This window comes from Chanos chanos, chromosome 16 (assembly GCF_902362185.1).
Source record: "Chanos chanos chromosome 16, fChaCha1.1, whole genome shotgun sequence".
NCBI classification, from domain to species: domain Eukaryota; kingdom Metazoa; phylum Chordata; class Actinopteri; order Gonorynchiformes; family Chanidae; genus Chanos; species Chanos chanos.
In genome coordinates this window covers 17,750,659-17,773,246 of record NC_044510.1, presented here as the reverse complement: position 1 = coordinate 17,773,246, position 22,588 = coordinate 17,750,659, and the positions used below count along the sequence as shown (strand labels likewise).

General features: G+C 42.9%; 1 protein-coding gene across 1 annotated transcript in view; it reads left to right on the top strand.

The window, feature by feature from the left end:
- The window catches only part of LOC115829290 (GTPase IMAP family member 8-like), a 186,850-nt gene that overhangs the window by 131,004 nt on the left and 33,258 nt on the right, over window positions 1-22,588 (top strand). The window contains exon 3 of the mRNA XM_030793344.1: window positions 1,266-1,865. Within this exon, the coding sequence (XP_030649204.1) occupies window positions 1,266-1,865 (600 nt within the window). The remainder of the gene's footprint in view (window positions 1-1,265; window positions 1,866-22,588) is intronic.

The window sequence follows — 22,588 nt, the reverse complement described above, 5'->3', positions numbered from 1 at the left end:
TGGCGAGGTGCATATATTATTTCTAAGAAACATTTTGAATGAGATAAGATAATGATCTGAGATAGCTTCAGCCTGTGGAAGTGTGACTATACTTCCTACATTTAATCCGAGTGTTAGTATAAGTTAGAAAAGTTATATGAATGCATGTTTACACACACACACACACACACACACACACACACACACACACACACACACACACACACACACACACATTCAGACTTGCACATGTAAACATTCTCTTTTGTTTTAAAAACATATTTGCACTAATAATTAAGCTGTGATATTTAAAAATTGGTTTTTTTCTGTCTGTATTTGACTCAGTGATGAGTGATGACAGCTCAACACAACCATCAGGGAGGTCGAGTCCTTGGGGAGAACGACCAAACAGTAAGTTTAAAAGGTTCTCTCTCTCGCTCGCCTGATGAAAAGGCTATTTTCCTTCTCCTAACAGCCCTTTCTTTATTTCAGTGTCTGACAGACTGAACCTGGTGTTGTGTGGATGTGTTGGATCAGTGAAGATCTCCATATCAGAGTTCATACTGGGTCAGAGAGAGTCCAGTCCTGAGTCCAGCTCAGCGTGTGTGAGGAGGGAGGGAGAAGTGTGTGGACGCCTGCTCACCCTGGTGGAAATGCCAGCTCTGTACAACACTCAGCTCTCAGAGGAGGAAGTGATGCGTGAGACTCTCCGCTGTGTCTCTCTCTGTGATCCTGGAGTCCATGCTTTCCTCCTGGTCATTCCTGAGGGCTTCCTCACTGATGAAGACAAAGGAGAAATGGAGAAGATTCAGACAATATTCAGCTCAAGAGTCAATGATTACACCATGGTCCTGATAAATCAGAAACCTGGACAGGAAGATACAGAATTAGATGAATCAACTCAGACAATCATCAGATCCTGCAGAGGAGGACATCAGTTCTTAGGTTCCAGTTCACAAGAGTTACTGAACAGTGTTGACAAACTGGTGGAACAGAATAGAGGAAGTCATTACACAACAGTCATGTACCTGGATGCTCTGGTGGAAACCCAACTAAAGAAATACCAGACTGAATTTAAACAGCTAAAGAAATATCAAAGCGAAGTTGAACAGTTGAGGATACAAATCAGAATACTGGAGGAAAATATTAAGAATCAAACATCAGGTAATGTGAAACACTTGGGATAATGTAATGTTATTTAATATTTTGACTTTAAAAATTAATTGTAGTAAGCTTTACATATCTCCATCTCTAATGGTGTGTTTTTATGGTCTGTTTTTACAGAGAGATCTGACACTTTGAGAATCGTGCTGTTGGGGAAGACTGGTGTTGGGAAGAGTGCCACAGGAAACACCATCCTGGGGAAAGATGTTTTTAAAGAAGATGAGTGTTCTGGATCAGTGACTAAAACATGTCAGAGAGAGACAGCTGAAGTCAATGGAAGACAGATAACAGTGATTGACACACCAGGACTGTTTGATACAGAGATTGATAATGAGGAGATGAAAAAAGAGATCATTAAATGCATCACCATGGCAACACCAGGACCACACGTGTTTCTACTGGTGTTAGCAGTGGGACGACTCACACCAGAGGAGAAAGAAGCAGTGAAGATCATCCAAAAGATGTTTGGAGATGAATCACACATGTACACCATGGTACTGTTTACTAAAGAAGACCATCTAAAGCAGAAAACCATAGAACAGTACATAGGAAACCCTGGAAGTGACTTAGGGAATCTCATTGGCCAGTGTGGTAACAGATACCATGTGTTTAACAACACAGACCCCAGTAACCAAACTCAGGTTGTGGAACTCCTGGATAAGATAGACACCATGGTGTCAGAGAATGGAGGGACCTTCTACACTAATGAGATGTTCAGACAGGTAGAGGAAGCTCTCCAAGAGGAAAAGGAGAGAATACTGAGAGAGAGAGTGGAGGAGATAGAGAGAGAGAAAGAAGAACTGAAGGCTGAATATGAGGCAGAGATAGAGAGAATGAAAGAGATAATGGAGGAGGAGAAAAAGACAAGGAATGAAAAGAGGAAAAGAAGGGAGGAGGAATTTGAAGAGAGAAAACAGGGAATAAAAAGGGAGAAAGAAGAAATAGAGGAAGAATGTGAGAGAAAAGAAGTGAAGGATGAGAAAAGGATGGAAGAGTGGGAGATGAAAATATATAAGGATGTGGAGAGACAGAAAGCAGAATGGGAGAAACAGAAACAAGAAAACCAGTTAAGGAGAGAACAGGAGGACCATCGGAGGATGGAGAGAGAAGAGAAAGAAAGGAGAGAATGGGATGAGAAACGTAGAAAAGAAAGAGAGGAATTAGAACACGAGATAAAGGAACTGAAAAGAATGGAAAAAGATGAAGGGGAGAAAAGAAAGAAGGATGAAGAAAAGAGAGGAGAGGAAGAGGAGAGAAAACAGAGGGAATTAGAGGAGAAAATAAAGAATGCAGAGGAAAGAGTGAAGGAGATAGAACAGCAAAAACAAGAGTTGGAGAGAATGATAGAAGAGGAGAGAAGGATGAGGGAAGAACAAGAGAAGATGTGGAGAGAGGAAAGACAGACTTTGGAGAAACAAATAGAGACACAGATGAAGGAGACAGAGAAAGTGAAAGAGGAGAGTGAGAGGGAGAGAGAAGAGACGAGAGCTAAACATGTGACAGAGTTAGATCAGATGAGGAGAACCATGGAGGAAAGACAAAGACATGATAAAGAGAGAGAATTAGAAAGGAAGCGGAGGAGACTTATAGTGGAAGAAAAGAAGAGAATAGAGAAAGAACTCAATGAAAAGATAAAACAGATTGAGAAGGAGAAAGTCAAACTGATGTCCGTATTAGATCAGATGAGGAGAACCATGGAGGAAGAAAGACAGAGACATGATAAAGAATTAGAGAGGAGGGAGAGGAGACACATAGAGGAAGAAAAGAAGAGAAAAGAGAAAGAAGTGACTGAAAAGATAAAAGAGATTGAGAAGGAGAAAGTCAAACTGATGTCTGTATTAGATCAGATGAGGAGAACCATGGAGGAAGAAAGACAGAGACATGATAAAGAATTAGAGAGGAGGGAGAGGAGACATATAGAGGAAGAAAAGAAGAGAAAAGAGAAAGAAGTGACTGAAAAAATAAAAGAGATTGAAAAGGAGAAAGTCAAACTGATGTCCGTATTAGATCAGATGAGGAGAACCATGGAGGAGGAAAGACAGAGAGAAAATGAAGAGAGAAACAGAAGAGAGGAGGAGATTAAAGACATAGAATTAAAGAGAATTAAAGACATAGAGGAACAGATGGTGATACAAAAACAAACGGAGGAGAAAAAGAAAAGGAAATTGGAGGATGAATTAAGGAGAGAAAGAGAGGATTCAGAGAAAGAGAGAGAGGAAAAAGACACAGCACTGAGAGAAACAGAACTGAAATATCAGACTGACACTGAAGAGATGAGGAGAACCATCAGAACACTGGAGGAGAAGATTAAAAAATGTAAAACAGGTAACAATGAGAGACTCAATACCTATTTATTATAATCACTTTTATAAATATCAATACATAACTAATACTTAATTATAATTTACTCAGTTGGTTGTCATTATCCATTGTATTTGCATCTGACTCCTGTTAATGAATCTCAAAACACAGACTGTTTTTTGTGCAGCGATTTAGAACTGACCTAAAACATGATTTGACAAAAATGTGACTCGTCCTAATGAAAGACAGAGAAAAACATCAGTGTTGCAAATGTTAAATGACCATCATGTATTTTACGCTAATATAGCTGATACCATAGAGATCGTTATGTACTGTAAACTACAGTGTAGCTGATACCATAGAGATCGTTATGTACTGTAAACTTCAGTGTAGCTGATACCACAGAGGTCACTGATTTCAAATAGAGACATTGAATTTACTGAATCCACTGCCAGGACTCTACATTGCCAAGTATGAGTTGAAAATACTGTTTTGGGTGGTCCAACATTTTTCTTAAAGAGAGATTCAAAATAAATAATCCAACATGTTCATGTAGAGAACATCACTAGTCAGTTTTATTATAGTATCAGTCTTTTATTCCACTTAAATATATCATAACGGAATTTACCGAAAAATTCGGAATTTCCAGCTCGTCAGCTCTGTGTCCTGAGTGCTAAAAATAGGTAATTACAGAAAAGATATTTGAAATACACCTGGAGAAACCAGTCATATTTTAGGGTACTTGTATAGAGGAAAATGATCTGGCCATGCTGTCTAATTAGTTTGACTCCAGACCTTTGAAAAACTGTATTTTTTGGAAGCACTCTGCCAGCTGCCTTCCTTCCTGTGTTTTCATTGCATGTCACTGATTGGATTACAATTTCAAAAGGGAAATGACATTTGATGTCATATCAGTTTTTAACAAAGGATCATGGCCAACAGAAAGTTAGTGTCACGCCCTGGTTCTCTCTCCTGCCCTCTGCTGGTCATTTCTGTGTTGTTACTTCTTGGCTTCCTCTGTTTCCCCTCATTAGTTCAATCATTGGTTGCACCAGTGTTTGGTAATCTATCCCTGCACTCAGCTTGGATAAACAGTCCTGGTTTGGTTCTCTTAGGGGCCGTCCACACGATAACAGTGAAAACGGCCCCTAAGTTTTGTTGCATTTTGTCCTTTGGTCCACATGACATCTGTGTTTTCAGCACGTGAAAATGCAAACTTTTGAGATTGGGTTCCAGAGTTCCAGAGAAATGCAACCCTTCCGTCACCGTGTAGACAGGTGAAAACAGAACCTTTTTAAAACGATGATGACATGGCCCCACCTTGCGTGTGGATATTTACGTTTATGTGCTGTTCCTCTGTGGTGTTTATGTATGTGAGTGACAAAGTTACGCCACAAATACTGGCCTGGCATAAATGCTACAGCATCTTCACTCATTTTTGCGAATCTGTGTGGACAAGGATGAGTTCTCAAAACGTTGCCTCATGGATGGGAAGCTTCTGAAAATGCAAAAGAAAAACGTCGTTTTCAAAGAATTCCATTACTCATGGCTGTGGGGAGTGTCATTCCTTTTCTGGCCACATGGGGTCCTCAGCCTTTTTGTTTTGTCCCTGTCACATGTCCAGTCCCCTTGTTCCTCATTATTGATGTATTGGTATCACCTGTGTCTTGTCTTGTCTGTCTATTAAAGCCATGCTCTTCTGTTCATTCTTTGCTCAGTCTTTGAGCCATTTCCAGTGGGGTCCGTGTCCATCAGTTCTTGTTTTATATTGGCCTGTGTCAGTCTTTGCCTTTTGATGAAATATTTTTGTTTCCCTTTTTGCATTCTGCCTGTTGTTTTTACTTTTTGGGTTTTCACGGTGGCGCAGTGGGCAGCACTGTCACCTCGCAGCCAGAAGGTCTCGGGTTCGATTCCCGACAGGGCGGCCAGGGTCCTTTCTGTGTGGAGTTCTCCCTATGTCTGTCCAAAGACATGCAGGTTAGGTGAATTGGAGACACTAAATTTCCCCTAGGTATGAATTAGTGTGTTTGTGTGTCTGCCCTGCAATGGACTTGTGACCTGTCCAGGGTGTTTCCCTGCCTTTCACCCTATGAGCACTGGGATAGGCTCCAGCACCCCCCGCGACCCTAATCAGGATAAGCGACTTAGATAATGAGATGAGCAGACTTGTATTGTTTGTTTTTGGAAAAGCCCATTTTGCCTTTTTGATGAGAGGTTTGTTTGTCTTCTTGGATTGAGCTGCTTTCTCTTTCTGGACTTGTGAGATTTTCATAAAAACCTCTCTGAGATTCAGCTTTATCCTCTGTCTGACTCTGGATTCATCCCAATCCTGGGTGGAGCATTTACTGAGTGTCCGTCTTCTACCATGGCATCCCAAATTCTGAATGAAATGTCAGGACATTGCTTTATTAGTAGATTCTGGGGGTATCAGGTGACTGCGCCCAGACTGCAGGACTAACTAAGCTTTGTAAATCACTTTAAACACACAAATCCATCTATTTACAGTTTACTTTTCCTATCTAAAACAACTGACATTCCCAAAGGAACGCCCACAATCACACTGATCACAAGATGCCCTTTTATGATGAACAGACATTTGTGCCATCTCATTAAATCAGACCCTGTGGTTTTGTGGCTGTGATTTAAAGCTTTACACACATGAGGGGAAAAAAAAGTCAGTGGATCCTCATCCTCATGACTGCTCTGTCCATCAGTCTGAGTTCACCAGAGCAGATGCAAAAAAAAAAAGTTTGTCCTGATAAAAAAGGTCAGGCTTCAGTTAAGTTTTCTGTGTGACACACTGATGATTTCTCCATGTTTTCCTCTAATGAAAACAGCCCTGGTACACTCTGATCTCACTGATGGGTATTTGGTGATACTTTGTGTTTTGTAATACAGACTTACCTAGGAATCCTACAGGCACTGAGAGGCAGCCAGATTTGGGTTGGAACAGAGTGAATGAGATGGAGAAAACATGGGAAACTACTCAAGGGAGGACAGAGGGTAGGACCACTGCTGGACTTCACCAAGCTGGCCCGTCTTCTCAGACTGAACTGAACCACGAGAACAGAGACATGAACCGGGAAGTCTGTAAGTTAGTTAACGCTTCAGTCTGTTCTGTAGAGATATGCAGTACTACCCATCACACAGACACTGGATTGATGTCATGTTATTGGTGAAACATCATGACCACTGTTAACAGTCTGATCAGAGGAACAGTACTAGAGTAAATACAATTTAAATATAATTTAGGTGATAAGGGGAGCATGGGGGAGAGCAGCACTGATGATCCGCGGCCTGAGGTGTCCACTCAGACAGTGTCCAATATGACTGGGGCGTCCGCTCAGGGAGTATCTACGATGTCTGACCCCATAAGAACTGTGACACAGGAAACCAGTGAGTCATGTCTCAGTGTACAACTGTTTTACAGCCATAATTTTGTCTGTTTATCTCATTCACGTTAGAGATCTGGAGATCACAATGGTGCATCAGTTACTGTGTCAACCACTCCTAGCAGTGCTACTATAGCAGTAACAGGTTGGCAGTCAAACACCATAGATGAAATGAAGCAGCAAAAATATCATTCTAGTTCTAGGTAACTGGTAACCAGAAGACTCCACTCCAACATTACAAAGAAACACTGCACTCAGACTGTCATATTCACACAGTCTACCATCTACTGATCAGTTAAATTCATAAGTTTGGCTTTCTGTTACACTAACACTTTATACTGTAGTCCAGCTGCTACTGATCACAGGTCAGTTTCTGTTAGTGTTCTGATCATTTTATGGTGTTTTGCGCGTTTCCCCTGTAGCTGTATGTAATGTTACAATATTGGTGCTTATCGATTCAGCCTCTTTATTATCCCCCGTACCCTCTCCAGAACATGGCACATTTCTCCCCAGCCTCCTTCCTGTTCCCCCTCTACGCTTCCCATCCTTTCTCACCCCTTAGGGTCTGTTTTTGTATTTCACAGTGTGACAAGGATACCACACTATAGCATAGGAGAGCAGCAGACTTGGAGCTCTAACTGAATATAGGTTTAAAGACTGAAATATGAGCCAGAAAATTAAAACACTTAAACCTTGCTGATGTCCTCCTTTAGGAACACAGTTTAGAAATATAAATGTCACTTGTCTTATTGAATACCATGTGTTGTTAGTCACTGATGTTCAGATTCATCTATATGGTTTGACTTTTGCTTTTACAGGGCATCCTGCCAAGATACTCATTAAATGTGGAGATGTACAGGGAATACTGCACAAAAAACTCTTGGCTACAGGTTAGTCTCCTCACTCTGTTAAAAAAAAAATTAAAGGGAAAATTAAACAGTAAATTCCAATTTCAAGTTTGTATTCAAATTGAAGCAGGCTTTTAAAAAGTAAACTGTGTAAATACATGGTTCTGTCCATAACAATGGCAGTCAAAAAGGTCTCTGATGTAATATTCACTCCCCTCATGTTCATGGACAGGTTTAACCATTTGTTTGACTCTCATATTCTTAAAGCTAATCAGCTGCTGACCGGGATAGTTGAGTTTTAACGTGGTAACATTAGCATTCATAAAAGGGATCAGAAATTTCTTTGTTATTCTATCCATTTATCTATATCATTCTGTTATGTCAGTAGATCATACTAGACATATACTTGACGTAGTAAACAGACATGACTGTAAATGCAAACCAAAATTCATGTGTTTGTCACTGTTGAACACAGAAATACTAATGGCAAATAAACAGTAAAATATAAATCTGTCAAAATTCAACAAATAAATGTAAAAAATGGTAATAAATGACCTTTTTATTTTTAGAGAATTGAGTTTTATCATGACACTTTTCTCTCAACTTTTCACCTGTCCATTTCCCAGGCAAAGGAAAAACAGGGACTAGACCCTGTATTGAGGTGGATGGAGAGTTGTTGAGTCCAAGTGAGTTTGAAAAAAAGGGTGGGAGAGAGGCAAACAAGAACTGGAAAACCAGTATACGAACCAGTAACGGTGAAACCCTCAAAACTCTTATTGAGGTGAGAACAGGGCAAGGTTCTTTTCTGGTCTTTGTAAATCAAAAAAATGACTAAACATTTATGATCAAATTGAGAGAGAGAGAAGCCACACATCTCAGCTATAAAGAAATTTGTCTTGAAAAATGTCTTGTTCTTTCTTAATGCTCCAAGTTTTACAGATACTTTTTAAAACTGTCTCAAGATTTCGGTTCCTTTTCTGTGGGAAAAGGAGAATAGTGCACTGATTGTAAAGTGTTTGCAGAAGTGAACAAAAACAAGTCCAAATACTCTACTTGAATTTCCCCTTTCCAGAGTGGACAGCTAGAGCTCACACATGAGGGGAGGAGAACTGCTCTTAAAGTAAGACAGTGCCTTTCTCTCCATACACTCAGTATTCCTCTGTATGTAACAGCCCTCCTGATTACGTATGCACTCAGTATTCCTCTGTATGTGACAGCCTTCCTGATTACGTATGCAGTCTTCCTTTATTGCGAACTGTTTTATTTTGTTTGACTGATCCAACAGAGGCGGCACAGTGACACAGTGGGTAACGCTGTCACCTCACAGCAAGAAGGTCCTGTCTTGGATTCCCAGCCGGGCGTCTAGAGTCCTTTGTGCGTGGACTCTGTTCACCCAGTGTCTGCGTGGGTTTCCTCTGGGAAATCCACACTCCAGTTTCTTCCCACAGACCAAAGACATGTAAGTCAGGTGAACTGCAGATGCTAAATTGCCCTTAGGTGTGAATGTGTGTCCGCCTTGTTGCATGTTCCGCTGGTTGTTGCGAGTTTTGGGGCATGCGAATGAACTCACACCCACAAAATCAAACCTTTTGTTTTGCTAATCCAGAGGGCATACTCAGCTTGATGCAATCAGTTGTGACATGTGAACAACCGTGTTCAAATAAGCTCATACAATATCAGTAGAGACTGTCACTGAGGCATCAGTGTAAGCGTCAGCCCTCGTATGAAGCCTGTCCTCGGGTAAAGACCAGCGAGTCTCTGCAAGTCCACCAACAAGACACACCATCCTATTTACCTGAGCACTTAAAATCTGACTGTCCTTGGCATTCTGAACTATGGGCCTCCACTCCATTCATGATGTTTTTGATATAAGCAAAATGTATCACTATGGCAAAAGGCAAAGAAATCTGACAAACATCCGTTCTGTAATGTTTCTTATTTGAATGAATAGAAACAAATAAATTCTTATTTTAAGCAAACGAGACGGGTTGCCTTTATTGCAGTCCTCTCCTGTCGAACTCTCCCTGACTTCCTCTATTACATTTTTTTTTTTTTTACCTGCCCCTAAATTTTGAAATGTTATACTGCCACCTACTGTCAAAACATAACCAACCACCTATCATTACATCCTTCCCCAGATAGGTAACAAGCTTTCATAACTTTAAATGTGCACAGTACTTTCATTTTCTAACTGTAAACAGTCTTGAATAACATTCAGATGGTCTCCATACAGTGCGAAGAATATACGTTAGATCCTACATATTTTGTTTACCTCAACTGCACTTCTCAAATTTAACAGATAACAACAGATAATAAATTGTCTTTCTTTTAAGCAGTCCAACACTTTATCTTTGCTCTATGAGTCTCTCAGGAGGTTTCCTCGATCTAGTTGACCTTCTCAACACCGGGGTGTCAGTCTTTGGAGAAGGTGGAGTGGAGTTACACTGACTCGCTTTTCAGACTCGGTCTCCTTAATGTGCTCCTCAAAGTTCCCCTGAGTCTTCAACAGATTCCTCCTGTTTCTCCTAATCACTTGTCCATCCTCAGTCTTTACAATGAATGACGTGGGACTTACTTCCTCAAGGACGGCTGCCTTTCTGTTCCAGGAATTAGGATCCTCAATTCTTGCAACTTCCATTTCCTGAAAAGGGTTCCAGGCTCCTGGCTGTTATGTCATAGTTCATTTTCTGTTTGAGTTTTGCCCTTTTCTTGTTCATCTCTCTGTTGTGTTTCTCTAAAATGCAGGGTAGTGTTGTGCGGAGCTTGCGACTCATGAGGAGCTCAGCTGGAGATGCTCCACACTCCAAAGGTGCAGCCCTATAGCTTAACAAAGCCACATAAGGGTTGATTTCACGATCAACTGTCTAACAGTTTTTTTACAATTTGAACCCCTTTCTCTGCCTTTCCATTAACCTGTGGATGTAGTGTGCTGAAATCCATACTGTTTGGCAAACTCTCTGAACTCTGCACAGTTATACTGGGGACCATTGTCACTAACCACACACTGTGGGATTCCATGCCTGGGGAAAAAGCCTTTTATGTGTATTATGCCAGAACGTGCTGATGTGCTGGATAGCTGTGCTATCTCAGGATAGTTTGAGTAGTAATCTATTACCAAGAGATAATCCTGGCCGTTCAGATGGAACAGATCTGTTCCCACCTTTTGCCATTGGTCAGTCGGCATGTCGGCAATCAGCACTGGCTCCTTTGTTTTTAATGGTGCCTGAGACATGTGCCACATTTCCCAATCTTTTCTCAATATCCATGTTAATACCAATAGACTGCTTCTCTGCCTCTCCTTTTACATTTTTCTATGCCAAGATGTCCTTCATGGATCCGGTGAGGCTTGTCCTGGCGCATGGATTGTGGAATGATGATTCTGTTTTGCCTCAGCACAAGGCCATTAACCACACTCAGGTCTGCTCACACTGGATACAACTCTGGGCAACTTCCTTCTGGCCACCGTGTTTGGTGATTGCCAGTCACTTTTTGCAGTGTAGCATCTTTTGCTGTTTCCTGCACAATTTGCTGTAACATGACATCAGACACAGGAAGTGAAGCTGTCACCATCTTAATGTGTGTTTCAGTATCATCAACTGTGGAACTTCAGTCTATCCATAGATGCTGGTGCCCTTGACAATGCATCTGCAAGCACAATGTATTTTCTTGGGGTGCAGACTAATTCAAAATCATATCGCTGCAGCTTCATCATCATACGTTGTATTCTAGGGGACATGTCATTGAGGTTCTTTTTGATGCTTGAAATCAACAGTTTGTGATCAGTCTCAGCCATAAAGGTAGGCAAACAATGAACATAACTATGGAATTTCCCACACCCATAAACTAAGCCCAAAGCCTCTTTTTCTGTTTGCGCTTTTAGTTCTTTTCAGTCTCTGTCGTTGTTCTTGTCACGTATGCTACAGGTTGGCATTTGTCTCCCTCAGCTTGGAGTAGTACAGCTCCCAAACCATCTTTTGAAGCATCCGTGGAAATTTTTATTCTCTTGGAAGGATCACAGAATAACAGGACTGGCTCAGTGGTTAGAGTCTGTTTCAGTTTTTTCCATTCTTTCTCATGTCTAGCCATCCATTCAAACATATTGTTGTGTTGCGCCAACTGTCTGAGGCAAGCAGTTTTGGTGGAAAGATTAGCAATGAACTTACCCAGGAAACTGATCATTCCCATGGCTCACAGAACTCCTTTTTTGTCTGTTGGTGCAGGCATGTCCAGTATGGCCAGGACTTTTGACTGATCTGCTTCCACCCTTTCTCCTGTGAGCTTGTCTCCCAAGGAGGTGATTTCAGCAACACTGAACTGGCATTTTTTTCTGTTCAGTTTCAGCCTGTTCTCCTGGGCCCTGTTTATACCTTACATTAAGATCCGATTTTGGTGATCCGATCACAAGTGGACAGCTCGAATGTACAGGTGTAAATGCATCGCGATCCGATCGCTCAGACCACATTTGGAGGTGGTCTGGACCGCACATGACCACATTCTTATAGCAGTGTAAACGCGAATGTGAACTTGAGCACATTGAACGACCGCCTACTCAAATGACGTCCTCTGCTTACGCGGAAGTACGAACTCATTCGCGTATGTACACATTCACTCTCCGACGGCGTCATATTAAAGTCTGATATTATTTTGATTTCTTCTTCTTCTTCCTCTTCTTTTAATGTCTGTCAGACTAGGCACGGGAAGTGCATTGATGCCTCCCACCGATTAAAAACAACAACGTTAACCATGAAAAAGCTTAACTTGGTTTAATGCTCCAAAACGTTGATCAATGATCACCAAATTCTCTTGTGAGAAACGTGCCCAGAGCTGTCCACCTAGAGCTGTCCACTTGTGATTGGATCAGGTGTAAACAGGGCCGAATGTGGTGGTTGACTGTGGGCAGCTGATAGGTCCAGTAAGATGAGCACTGAGGACTGACCCACAGCTCTGGCTGCCTTTAGGGCTTCAGTCACAGATGAAAGAGCTGCTTCAGTGGAGTGGCCACTCTTAAAGCCTGACTGATTTATTATCAAGCAGGTCATTCTGAGCGGGGAATTCTGAGACCTGTTTGAAATTCACCCTTTCGATAACCTTAGATAGGAATGGAAGTAAAGAGACTGGTCAGTAGTTCTCAACTTAAGCAGAGTGAAGATTGAGTGAAGCCTTTTTGAGCAGAGGTGTTATCCGAGCCAGTATGGATGAGTTTGGAAATGTTTCTGAAGCCAGTGAAGTATTTATCACATGCGTGACTGCTGGCACAATGGTGGGGGATAAGGCTTGGAGGAGGTTGGCAGGAATAGGGTCCAGTAGACATGTAGTAGGACAGTAACAGGTCAGGAGCTTAGATACCTCACTCTCAGTTATGGAGGTGAATGAGGGAAGTGAGGCACCACTGACTGGGGGAGACAGAGAAGGACATGTAGTAGGACTGAATGGGTCCTGCTGTTTTCCTGTGCATCTGTTCTTAAAATAAAAGTTTGTCACCTGCACATGCATTTAGTCTCATCCAGTTCATGACAGATATGGTGTCTGTGTGTTGGTTTGGATATCAGTTACACACATCATGTGAGACCAGTCGTGACAGATATGGTGTCTGTGTCTTGGTTTGGATATCAGAGACACACATCATGTGAGACCAGTCGTGACAGATATGGTGTCTGTGTGTTGGTTTGGATATCAGAGACACACATAATGTGAGACCAGTCGTGACAGATATGGTGTCTGTGTGTTGGTTTGGATATCAGAGACACACATCGTGTGAGACCAGTCGTGACAGATATCTCTATATGTCTTTACCATATGGTAAAAAATTGAACTGATCAAACAGGTGTAATAGAGGTCTGACTGACAAACAGCTGGCCTGACCAGAATAGGGTTTCATAATCACACCCAGGATTTGCTTTTCTTTTTTTTAACATGTCCAAACACATGACCCAGATACACGGCTAGCAATGCCAGGCTTTACCACAAGTATGGTACGTAGTAGGTAATGGTATTCCTCCACTCACTATAACTATAATCTGATCAAAAAGCCCCCTCATACACACAAACACACACACACTCTATTGAAATATGAACTGTGTAACCTGTAAAGGTAGTAGTGAGTATCTCTGAGGATCTCTGTACTCGAGTTCATAACATAAGGTTGTCATAATAAACTCAGTCCTGACACATTTTAAACTCAGACTAGATACATTTTAAACTCAGGTTGGATACATTTAAACTCCGTCCTGACACATTTTAAACACAGACTGGGAACATTTAAACTCAGTCCTGACACATTTTAAACTCAGACTGGATACATTTTAAACTCAGACTGGACACATTTAAACTCAGACTGGATACATTTAAAGTCAGACTAGATATATTTTTCTCAAAACAAATTCAAACACACACACAAACGCACAGACACACACAGACACATATGCAAACACACACACATACACGCACAAACATAATTCCATATGCACACACAAACATGGACACAGACAAATTTACACACACACACACACACACGCACGCACATGGGACAGAGCCTGGACAGGGTGTGGTTCTGTGGGACGGAGCCTGGACAGGGTGTGGTTCTGTGGGACAAAGCCTGGACAGGGTGTGGTTCTGTGGGACGGAGCCTGGACCGGGTGTGGTTCTGTGGGACAGAGCCTGGACAGGGCGTGGTTCTGTGGGACAGAGCCTGGACAGGGTGTGGTTCTGTGGGACGGAGCCTGGACAGGGTGTGGTTCTGTGGGACGGAGCCTGGACAGGGTGTGGTTCTGTGGGACGGAGCCTGGACAGGGTGTGGTTCTGTGGGACAGAGCCTGGACAGGGTGTGGTTCTGTGGGACGGAGCCTGGACAGGGTGTGGTTCTGTGGGACGGAGCCTGGACAGGGTGTGGTTCTGTGGGACAAAGCCTGGACAGGGTGTGGTTCTGTGGGACGGAGCCTGGACAGGGCGTGGTTCTGTGGGACGGAGCCTGGACAGGGCGTGGTTCTGTGGGACAGAGCCTGGACAGGGCGTGGTTCTGTGGGACAGAGCCTGGACAGGGCGTAGTTCTGTGGGACAGAGCCTGGACAGGGCGTGGTTCTGTGGGACAGAGCCTGGACAGGGCGTGGTTCTGTGGGACAGAGCCTGGACAGGGTGTGGTTCTGTGGGACAGAGCCTGGACAGGGTGTGGTTCTGTGGGACGGAGCCTGGACAGGGTGTGGTTCTGTGGGACAGAGCCTGGACAGGGTGTGGTTCTGTGGGAACTGAGTGGATATCCATATGGACACATCTATGCTCAAATAAACAATCTCTCTCACAAGTGTTTCTCCTAACAGAATGGTCAGATTAAGAGTGTTAGGATCAAGAGAGGAAAGGTCAGCAAGGGAAGGACAAGGAACTAAGTTCAGGGATACGGAATGATCTAATAATATATCTGAATAATTGCTCTATATGTTGATGAATCAGAAAAATAAACCTTTGTCAATACCAGAACTGTATAATTCGTGTAACGTAGTGTAATGTCACCATCACACTTAACACTGTTCGCCGTTACTCTGAACGCTGTCCACTGTCAAACTGAACACTGTCACCATCACACTGAACACTGTAACCATCACACTGAGCACTGTCACTATCACACTGAACACTGTGAAAGTCCACTGTCCACTGTCACTTAACACTGTCCAATGTTACCCTGTCACTGTAATTTTACTTTCACTTTTTTCAGTTTTCTGAAGCCAAAAACGCTAGAGGAGAGATGTTCAATATGGATCAAACAATGTGGAAGACAGCTGTAAGTGAGATCTAACAGTCATATCAAATCTCACAGTAAAAGCCAACACAGCATTATTGATTGGTCACTTCTGGACTCTGTGGCTGAGAGCCAATAAGTTCACAGCCTCACCTGTGGATTAAAGATGATGTTTTTAGAAAGAACTGAGTGGTGAGCTGTTGGACAACAGTAACGTTTCCAGAGTAAAAATTCACTGAACACAGCATAATCTCCCAGTGGGTGCTCACCAACAACAACAACAGTAATACCTTTTCCCATGAGTGTGCAAGCTTCCGAGGACCCATGGAATTTAAACTGTAAGACTGTGGAGGTGAATTGTTTAGGTGTAATTGGGGTTAGGGTTTGTCGGGTGTTTTAAACTGTAAGATTGTGGAGGTGAATTGTTTAGGTGTAATTGGGTGGGTTTGTAGGGTGTTTTAAACTGTAAGATTGTGGAGATGAATTGTTTAGGTGTAATTGGGGTTAGGGTTTGTCGGGTGTTTTAAACTGTAAGATTGTGGAGGTGAATTGTTTAGGTGTAATTGGGTGGGTTTGTAGGGTGTTTTAAACTGTAAGATTGTGGACGTGAATTGTTTAGGTGTAATTGGGGTTAGGGTTTGTCGGGTGTTTTAAACTGTAAGATTGTGGAGGTGAATTGTTTAGGTGTAATTGGGGTTAGGGTTTGTCGGGTGTTTTAAACTGTAAGATTGTGGAGGTGAATTGTTTAGGTGTAATTGGGTGGGTTTGTAGGGTGTTTTAAACTGTAAGATTGTGGAGGTGAATTGTTTAGGTGTTATTGGGGTTAGGGTTGTCGGGTGTTTTAAACTGTAAGATTGTGGAGGTGAATTGTTTAGGTGTAATTGGGGTCTGGGTTTGTAGGGTGTTTTAAACTGTAAGATTGTGGAGGTGAATTGTTTAGGTGTAATTGGGGTTAGGGTTTGTCGGGTGTTTTAAACTGTAAGATTGTGGAGGTGAATTGTTTAGGTGTAATTGGGGTCTGAGTTTGTAGGGTGTTTTAAACTGTAAGATTGTGGAGGTGAATTGTTTAGGTGTAATTGGGGTTAGGGTTTGTCGGGTGTTTTAAACTGTAAGATTGTGGAGGTGAATTGTTTAGGTATAATTGGGGTTAGGGTTTGTGGGGTGTTTTAAACTGTAAGATTGTGGAGGTGAATTGTTTAGGTGTAATTGGGGTTAGGGTTTGTGGGGTGTTTTAAACTGTAAGATTGTGGACGTGAATTGTTTAGGTGTAATTGGGGTTAGGGTTTGTGGGGTGTTTTAAACTGTAAGATTGTGAACGTGAATTGGAAATGTTTGTGTGTATGAAACCGGGTAACCTGCTGCGTGCTTCGAGTGTGCACCCTTGAAGTTAGCTTGGTATTTTATTGGAATATGTGCATTATTGATATGTATGAATGACGTACACGTAACAGGACACAAACACAAACGAACACTGTACAACTACGGAAAAGTGGTTAGTTTGGGGCGAAAAAGGTGCCTCTCGCAGCCTGAGACAGAGCCTTCTGTCACAAACTGGATCCTGGATTTCCTGGCTGCAACCAATGGCAACTCCACCAACTTGTAGCTGGTCACAGCATCAGTGACCGGCTACATCAGCAAGTGCATCAATGATGTCGCTGTCTCCAAGACCATCACTACATGCCCCAACCAGAAGCTGTGGATGACTGCGGATGTGTGTGCACTGCTGAGAACCCGAGACTCCAACTTCAGAGCAGGTGACAAGGCCACCACCATTGTCCCCGTGCCGAAGAAGTCTTCAGTGTCTTGCCTCAACGATTACCATCCCGTTGCACTCACACTTACACTCATGAAGTGTTTCGAGAGGCTCGTCATGAGGCACATCAAGACCCCGCCTCCCCCCTCACTGGACCCCCTGCAGTTCAGGTATCGCCCCAACCACTCAACAGGTGACACCATCGACCTCCATCCTCCATCTGGTGCTCACCCACATGGACAAAAAGGACACATATGTTCGAATGCTGTTCATGGACTTCAGTTCAGCATTCAACACAATCATCCCTCAGCACCTGATTGGAAAGCTGAGCCTGCTGTGCCTGAACACCTCCCTCTGCAACTGGATCCTGGATTTCCTGACTGGAAGACCTCAATCAGTCTGGATCCTGGACTTCTGACTGGAAGACCTCAATCAGTCTGGATCCTGGATTTCCTGACTGGAAGACCTCAATCAGTCTGGATCCTGGACTTCCTGACTGGAAGACCTCAGTCAGTCTGGATCCTGGATTTCCTGACTGGAAGACCTCAGTCAGTCTGGATCCTGGATTTCCTGACTGGAAGATCTCAATCAGTCTGGATCGAGAGCAGTATCTCCAACACCACCACACTGAGCACTGGGGCTACCCTAGGAATGTGTGCTCAGTCCACTGCTGTTCAGCTCGGATCACGTTGTCAAGTTGGCCGATGACACGACCGTGGAGGGTCTCATCAGTGAAAAAGACGAGTCAGCATACAGAGAGGAGGTGCAGCAGATAACAGACTGGTGCAGAGCCAACAAACTGTCTCTGAATGTGGACAAAACAAAAGAGGAGATGGTTGTTGACTTCAGGAGAGCACGGAGCGACCACTCTGCACTGAACATCGCCGGCTCATCTGTGGAGATTGTCAAGAACACCGAATTCCTCGGTTCATCAAAAGATCACCTCCCCCCATCCTCACCACATTCTACAGAGGGACTATTGAGAGCATCCTGAGCTGCTGCATCACTACATGGTTTGGAAACTGCACCGTCTCCGATTGCAAGTCACCCTAGCGGATAGTGAGGACAGCGAAGATCATCGGAGTCTCTCTCCCCTCCATCACAGACATTTATACCACACGCTGCATCTGCAAAACCGCCAGCACTGTGGATGACCCCACACACCCCTCACATAAACTCCTCACTCTCCTGCCGTCTGGCATAAGGTACCATAGCATTTGGGTCCTCATGGCCAGACTGTGTGACAGTTCCTTCCCCAAGGCGATCAGACTCCTCAACACCCAGTGACTGGTCTTTACACACACACACATTCACACACACACACACACACACACACACACGCACATACATACAGAAACGTACACATACACACACTCATACTCAGTTGAACACCATTCCACTCCCCTTATAATGTTTTGCACAGTGCTGCACTGACCACCTGCACTCCTGCTGTTAATACTGTACTTTATGTTTACATTTTTTAACCGCAGTTTATGTTAACACAACAGCAGATGTCTTGTCATTTTGCACTGTCTGTCTTAGAATTTTTGCTGTCTCGTCTCTGTCTAGTCTGTACATGTTTGCACATATGCACGTTATGGAGTCTTGTGTAGGCCTGTGTAGTCTCAGTTAGGTCTGTGTAGTCTCATGTGACTCTGTGTTGTTCTATGTAGCACCATGGACCTGGAGGAATGTTGTTTAACCTCACTGTGTACTAGCTGTATATAGGTGAAATGACACTATAAAGCCTATGTCTACACACACACACAAAATCACACACATATTCAGACTGACACATACAAATTCACATTCACACACACACATACACACACACACACACACACACACACACACGCACACAAATTCACATGCGCACCCGCACACACACACACATACAAACACACAGACATATACGCACATACACATTCACACACACACCAAAGTCTCTCTCTCTCTCTCTCTCTCTCTCTCTCTCACACACACACACACACACAATTCCGCACACACACAAATTCCCATCCTAATGTACACATACATACTCCAATTCACACACAGACACACAAGACGGAGTTCAAGAACTACTACAGGTATTCATTCAAACCCCTTTAATCTTTCTAAGTCAGCAATGCGGTCAAAGTAAGCATAGATATGGTTTCACAAGTTTTATCAAGTCTTGGTGCAGTTTTATTTGAGAAGGCATTGCAGGAAGCGATGGAAAATTAGTCATCAAGGATGTTGACTTATGCAGGGGAGAGTGTAACCATGTGATAGAGAGGGGGAATTTATTTTGGATACTGCTGTGTTGGTCTGTTGAATAAAATGTGCCACTGGTAATATGTTTGTTTGCCCACTGGGGGGCAGTGGGTCCAGAACTGTGCAGTGAGTGTGCTTATGTGTTGTCTTTGTGTGGTGGTTTGTCGTTGATTTCCTATGGAGGTTATTTTGTCTTTTTCCCGGCAACGTTTTGAAAGATAGAGCGTGAACAACGCTGATGAGTGCAGTTTTGACATTCTCTTGGGCCGCCCATGTTCGAAGATTTGGAAATTGCTAGCCTGTTACATGAATAAGTGGAAATGTAAGTGGGGTTAAGTTTCTCACCGTACGTGATAAGTAGTTTATTTGTACATTTTAAAATGGTGTTTGTTATTTTGCTTTAGAGAAGCTGTACTTTGCTTTTTGTTCGATTGAAACTGTAACTCTTTATTCTTGATATAGCGTCTATGGCCACTGGCTGTCAGACAGCAGTGTTATAATCCCTTTCACTTCAGTTGGAAATAAAAGAAAGAGATAGTTGTGTTCTGTGTGGTGCAACTTCCACAGGATACATTCGTTTACAGAAACGAGCTGTCGTGAGTTTCGCTTTCGTTTGACTGCTTACCCGACTCCATTGTCCTGTCCCGGTGATGAATGGAGAGGCCCTCAGGTGGAATGACTGAGTCAGGGACCAAGGGATCCAGACATGTCTCCATGAAAACAAAGGCGTGGCTCTCCCTAATGTCCAGACGGAAGGCCAGTCTGGTTCTTAGTTCATCCAGTTTGTGGTTCAGGGACTGAACATTCGCTAGGAGGATGCTAGGAAGCAGAGAACAGTGTTATCTATTCCTCAGCCCGACCAGAACCAGAACTCCGGCTCTTTTCCCTCATTTCCTCCGGCGGCGACGCTTCTGCACCGGTAGCTCAGATGACCAGGGTAAATTAAATCCAACAGAAGGAAAGTCGGATGGTGTAGATTGCGGATTTTTTCTGACGTCCACAAGGGTCTGTCTGTGGTACCTTATTAGCACACTATGTGCAGTGAATAAAAGCAGGAAAATTACACTATAAAACCAAGAAAAACGCAAAGTTCAGGAGGACGCTGAGCGACAGCAATCGCTGTCACTGGCACCATCACAGACAAACCAGTTCATACACACACACACACACACACACTAATTCACATATATATATATACACACACACACAGGCCCACACACACTCACACACAAACATACCAGTGTTAATTTTGGCAGGTGATTTTGAGTTAGTCTTAGTTTTAATCTTTTGACTAAAATACATATTGTTTTTGGTCATATTTTAGTCAAATGCATTTTTGACGCATTTTAGTCAATTTGAGTTTTTGCATTTTTAATTGAATCCTTACAGTGATTTAATCAAGCACACAGATATTCAACACCGAGAGTGTGAGCCCTGTTCGTGTCTAACTATGCTGTCTACGCTAGGGAAGTAAGGGGCAGCCCACTAGCTGGATAAAAGAAGGAACGTTGACTTCATTCTTGATGTAATGTTTACATTCATCTTGCACACAGATAACTAACCTATCAGTATGCACAATTCATGTTAACAAGTCAAGTTGTAATGGTTGCCTAAAAGTCTACCTTGGTGTATGGCATGTCGTGGTAAGAAAAACATGTATTTGTTTTTTTTAATTTTTGTCACTTAGTTTAAATGCTGTACATGTTTCAGTTACCTATGTTTAACACGGCCTTTGGGGACAGACTTTTATGGACACCTTTATGTTTAAATGTGGAGGCACAGAGATGACGTGCTACCTGTTGTCTGAGCGCGCGAACAGGAGAGCAAGTCGGCGATTGGAGGTCTCGGATACGCGGAACTACCAGGAGTTTGATGAACAGTTGATCTACCTTTCTGGTTATGGTTTATACTTTTAAAGAAAAATCACTGGAATACTGCAAGATGAGGACCTTATTTTCTAAACGGGACGCTCTGGTGAGATTGCGTGGGTGTTTTTTTGGTTTATTTATAGACCTCGGCGTCTCACTACGCTCAAGCCTAAGATTGGAGGATTCTGTTTTCGTTTGGACCTTATTCACCTAGGGGAATATACACTTGCCATTGAGCAGTGGGACTGGCTGGACTTTGGGTGTGGGGTTATCATGTAACATCGTATTCTGCTCAGTTTGTTGTGTTCGTCCAAATCAGACGCAATCTAATTTGATTCATATTAATATATGTAATTTGCACGGCAAGCAGAGTTTCTTGTGTACTATTTTTACGGTGAACAAAGGTAGAGATTTTCGGTTGCTACTTATTGCTTTCAGTCATTTTTGTAGGCCCAGCTGGTAGCGTCTGTAGGCAGCAGATATCAGATCCGCCCGTACCTTAATTTTGCGTTGTGCTGTTCTCCTTAAATTTTAATGAAGGCGAATTGTTACAGAGTGGTGGCCCGTACAGGGAACAGGATCATTTTACTGATGTTGTTGTTCATTGTAGATGCTGACTAGTGTAGTGTAACGATTTTGAGTTTTGTTGAATGTAATTGGTTATTCTGAGTGTAATAGGGTTGCTGAGAACACACACTCAACCCTACATTGCATACATACCTTTATTGTCTTTAGTACATACCCAACACTACATTGCATACATACCTTTATTGTATTTAATACATATACAACACTACCTTGCATATCTCTCCCCTGGTTGCATTTCTATTCCCACAAACACTATGTCCACCATAAGCCAGCAGGGGGCAGCTGTGGGTAATGGCACACATGAAGAAAATGCACCTTCCCTCATAGATTGGGTTCAAAATGAGACCCCACCTGCTGGTGCTCACCCTCACCGTCACATCACCACCAGACACAATCAAAGTGGCATCACAGAGATAACCAGCCTCTTGGAAACCATGTATCTAGAGCAGCATGAAGAGGAAAAACAACAGTCTGATGATGAGGAGGACGCTGAAGCAGTCGCATTGACAGAACAGTTTCAGGCTTCAGTTGAGGCTTTAGAAAATCATCACAAAGAAGCGGTTGACAGCACCCTCAATCGTGAAGACAGTCTCAGAGCTGCAATTGAGACAGTTGCTAAAGAGGCCAAAGAATATATTGACACACAGCTGCAGAGGTTTGATCAGGCTGTGGTGGCTTGTTTGGAGCGAAGGGATAAACGGTGGGGAGAAGAA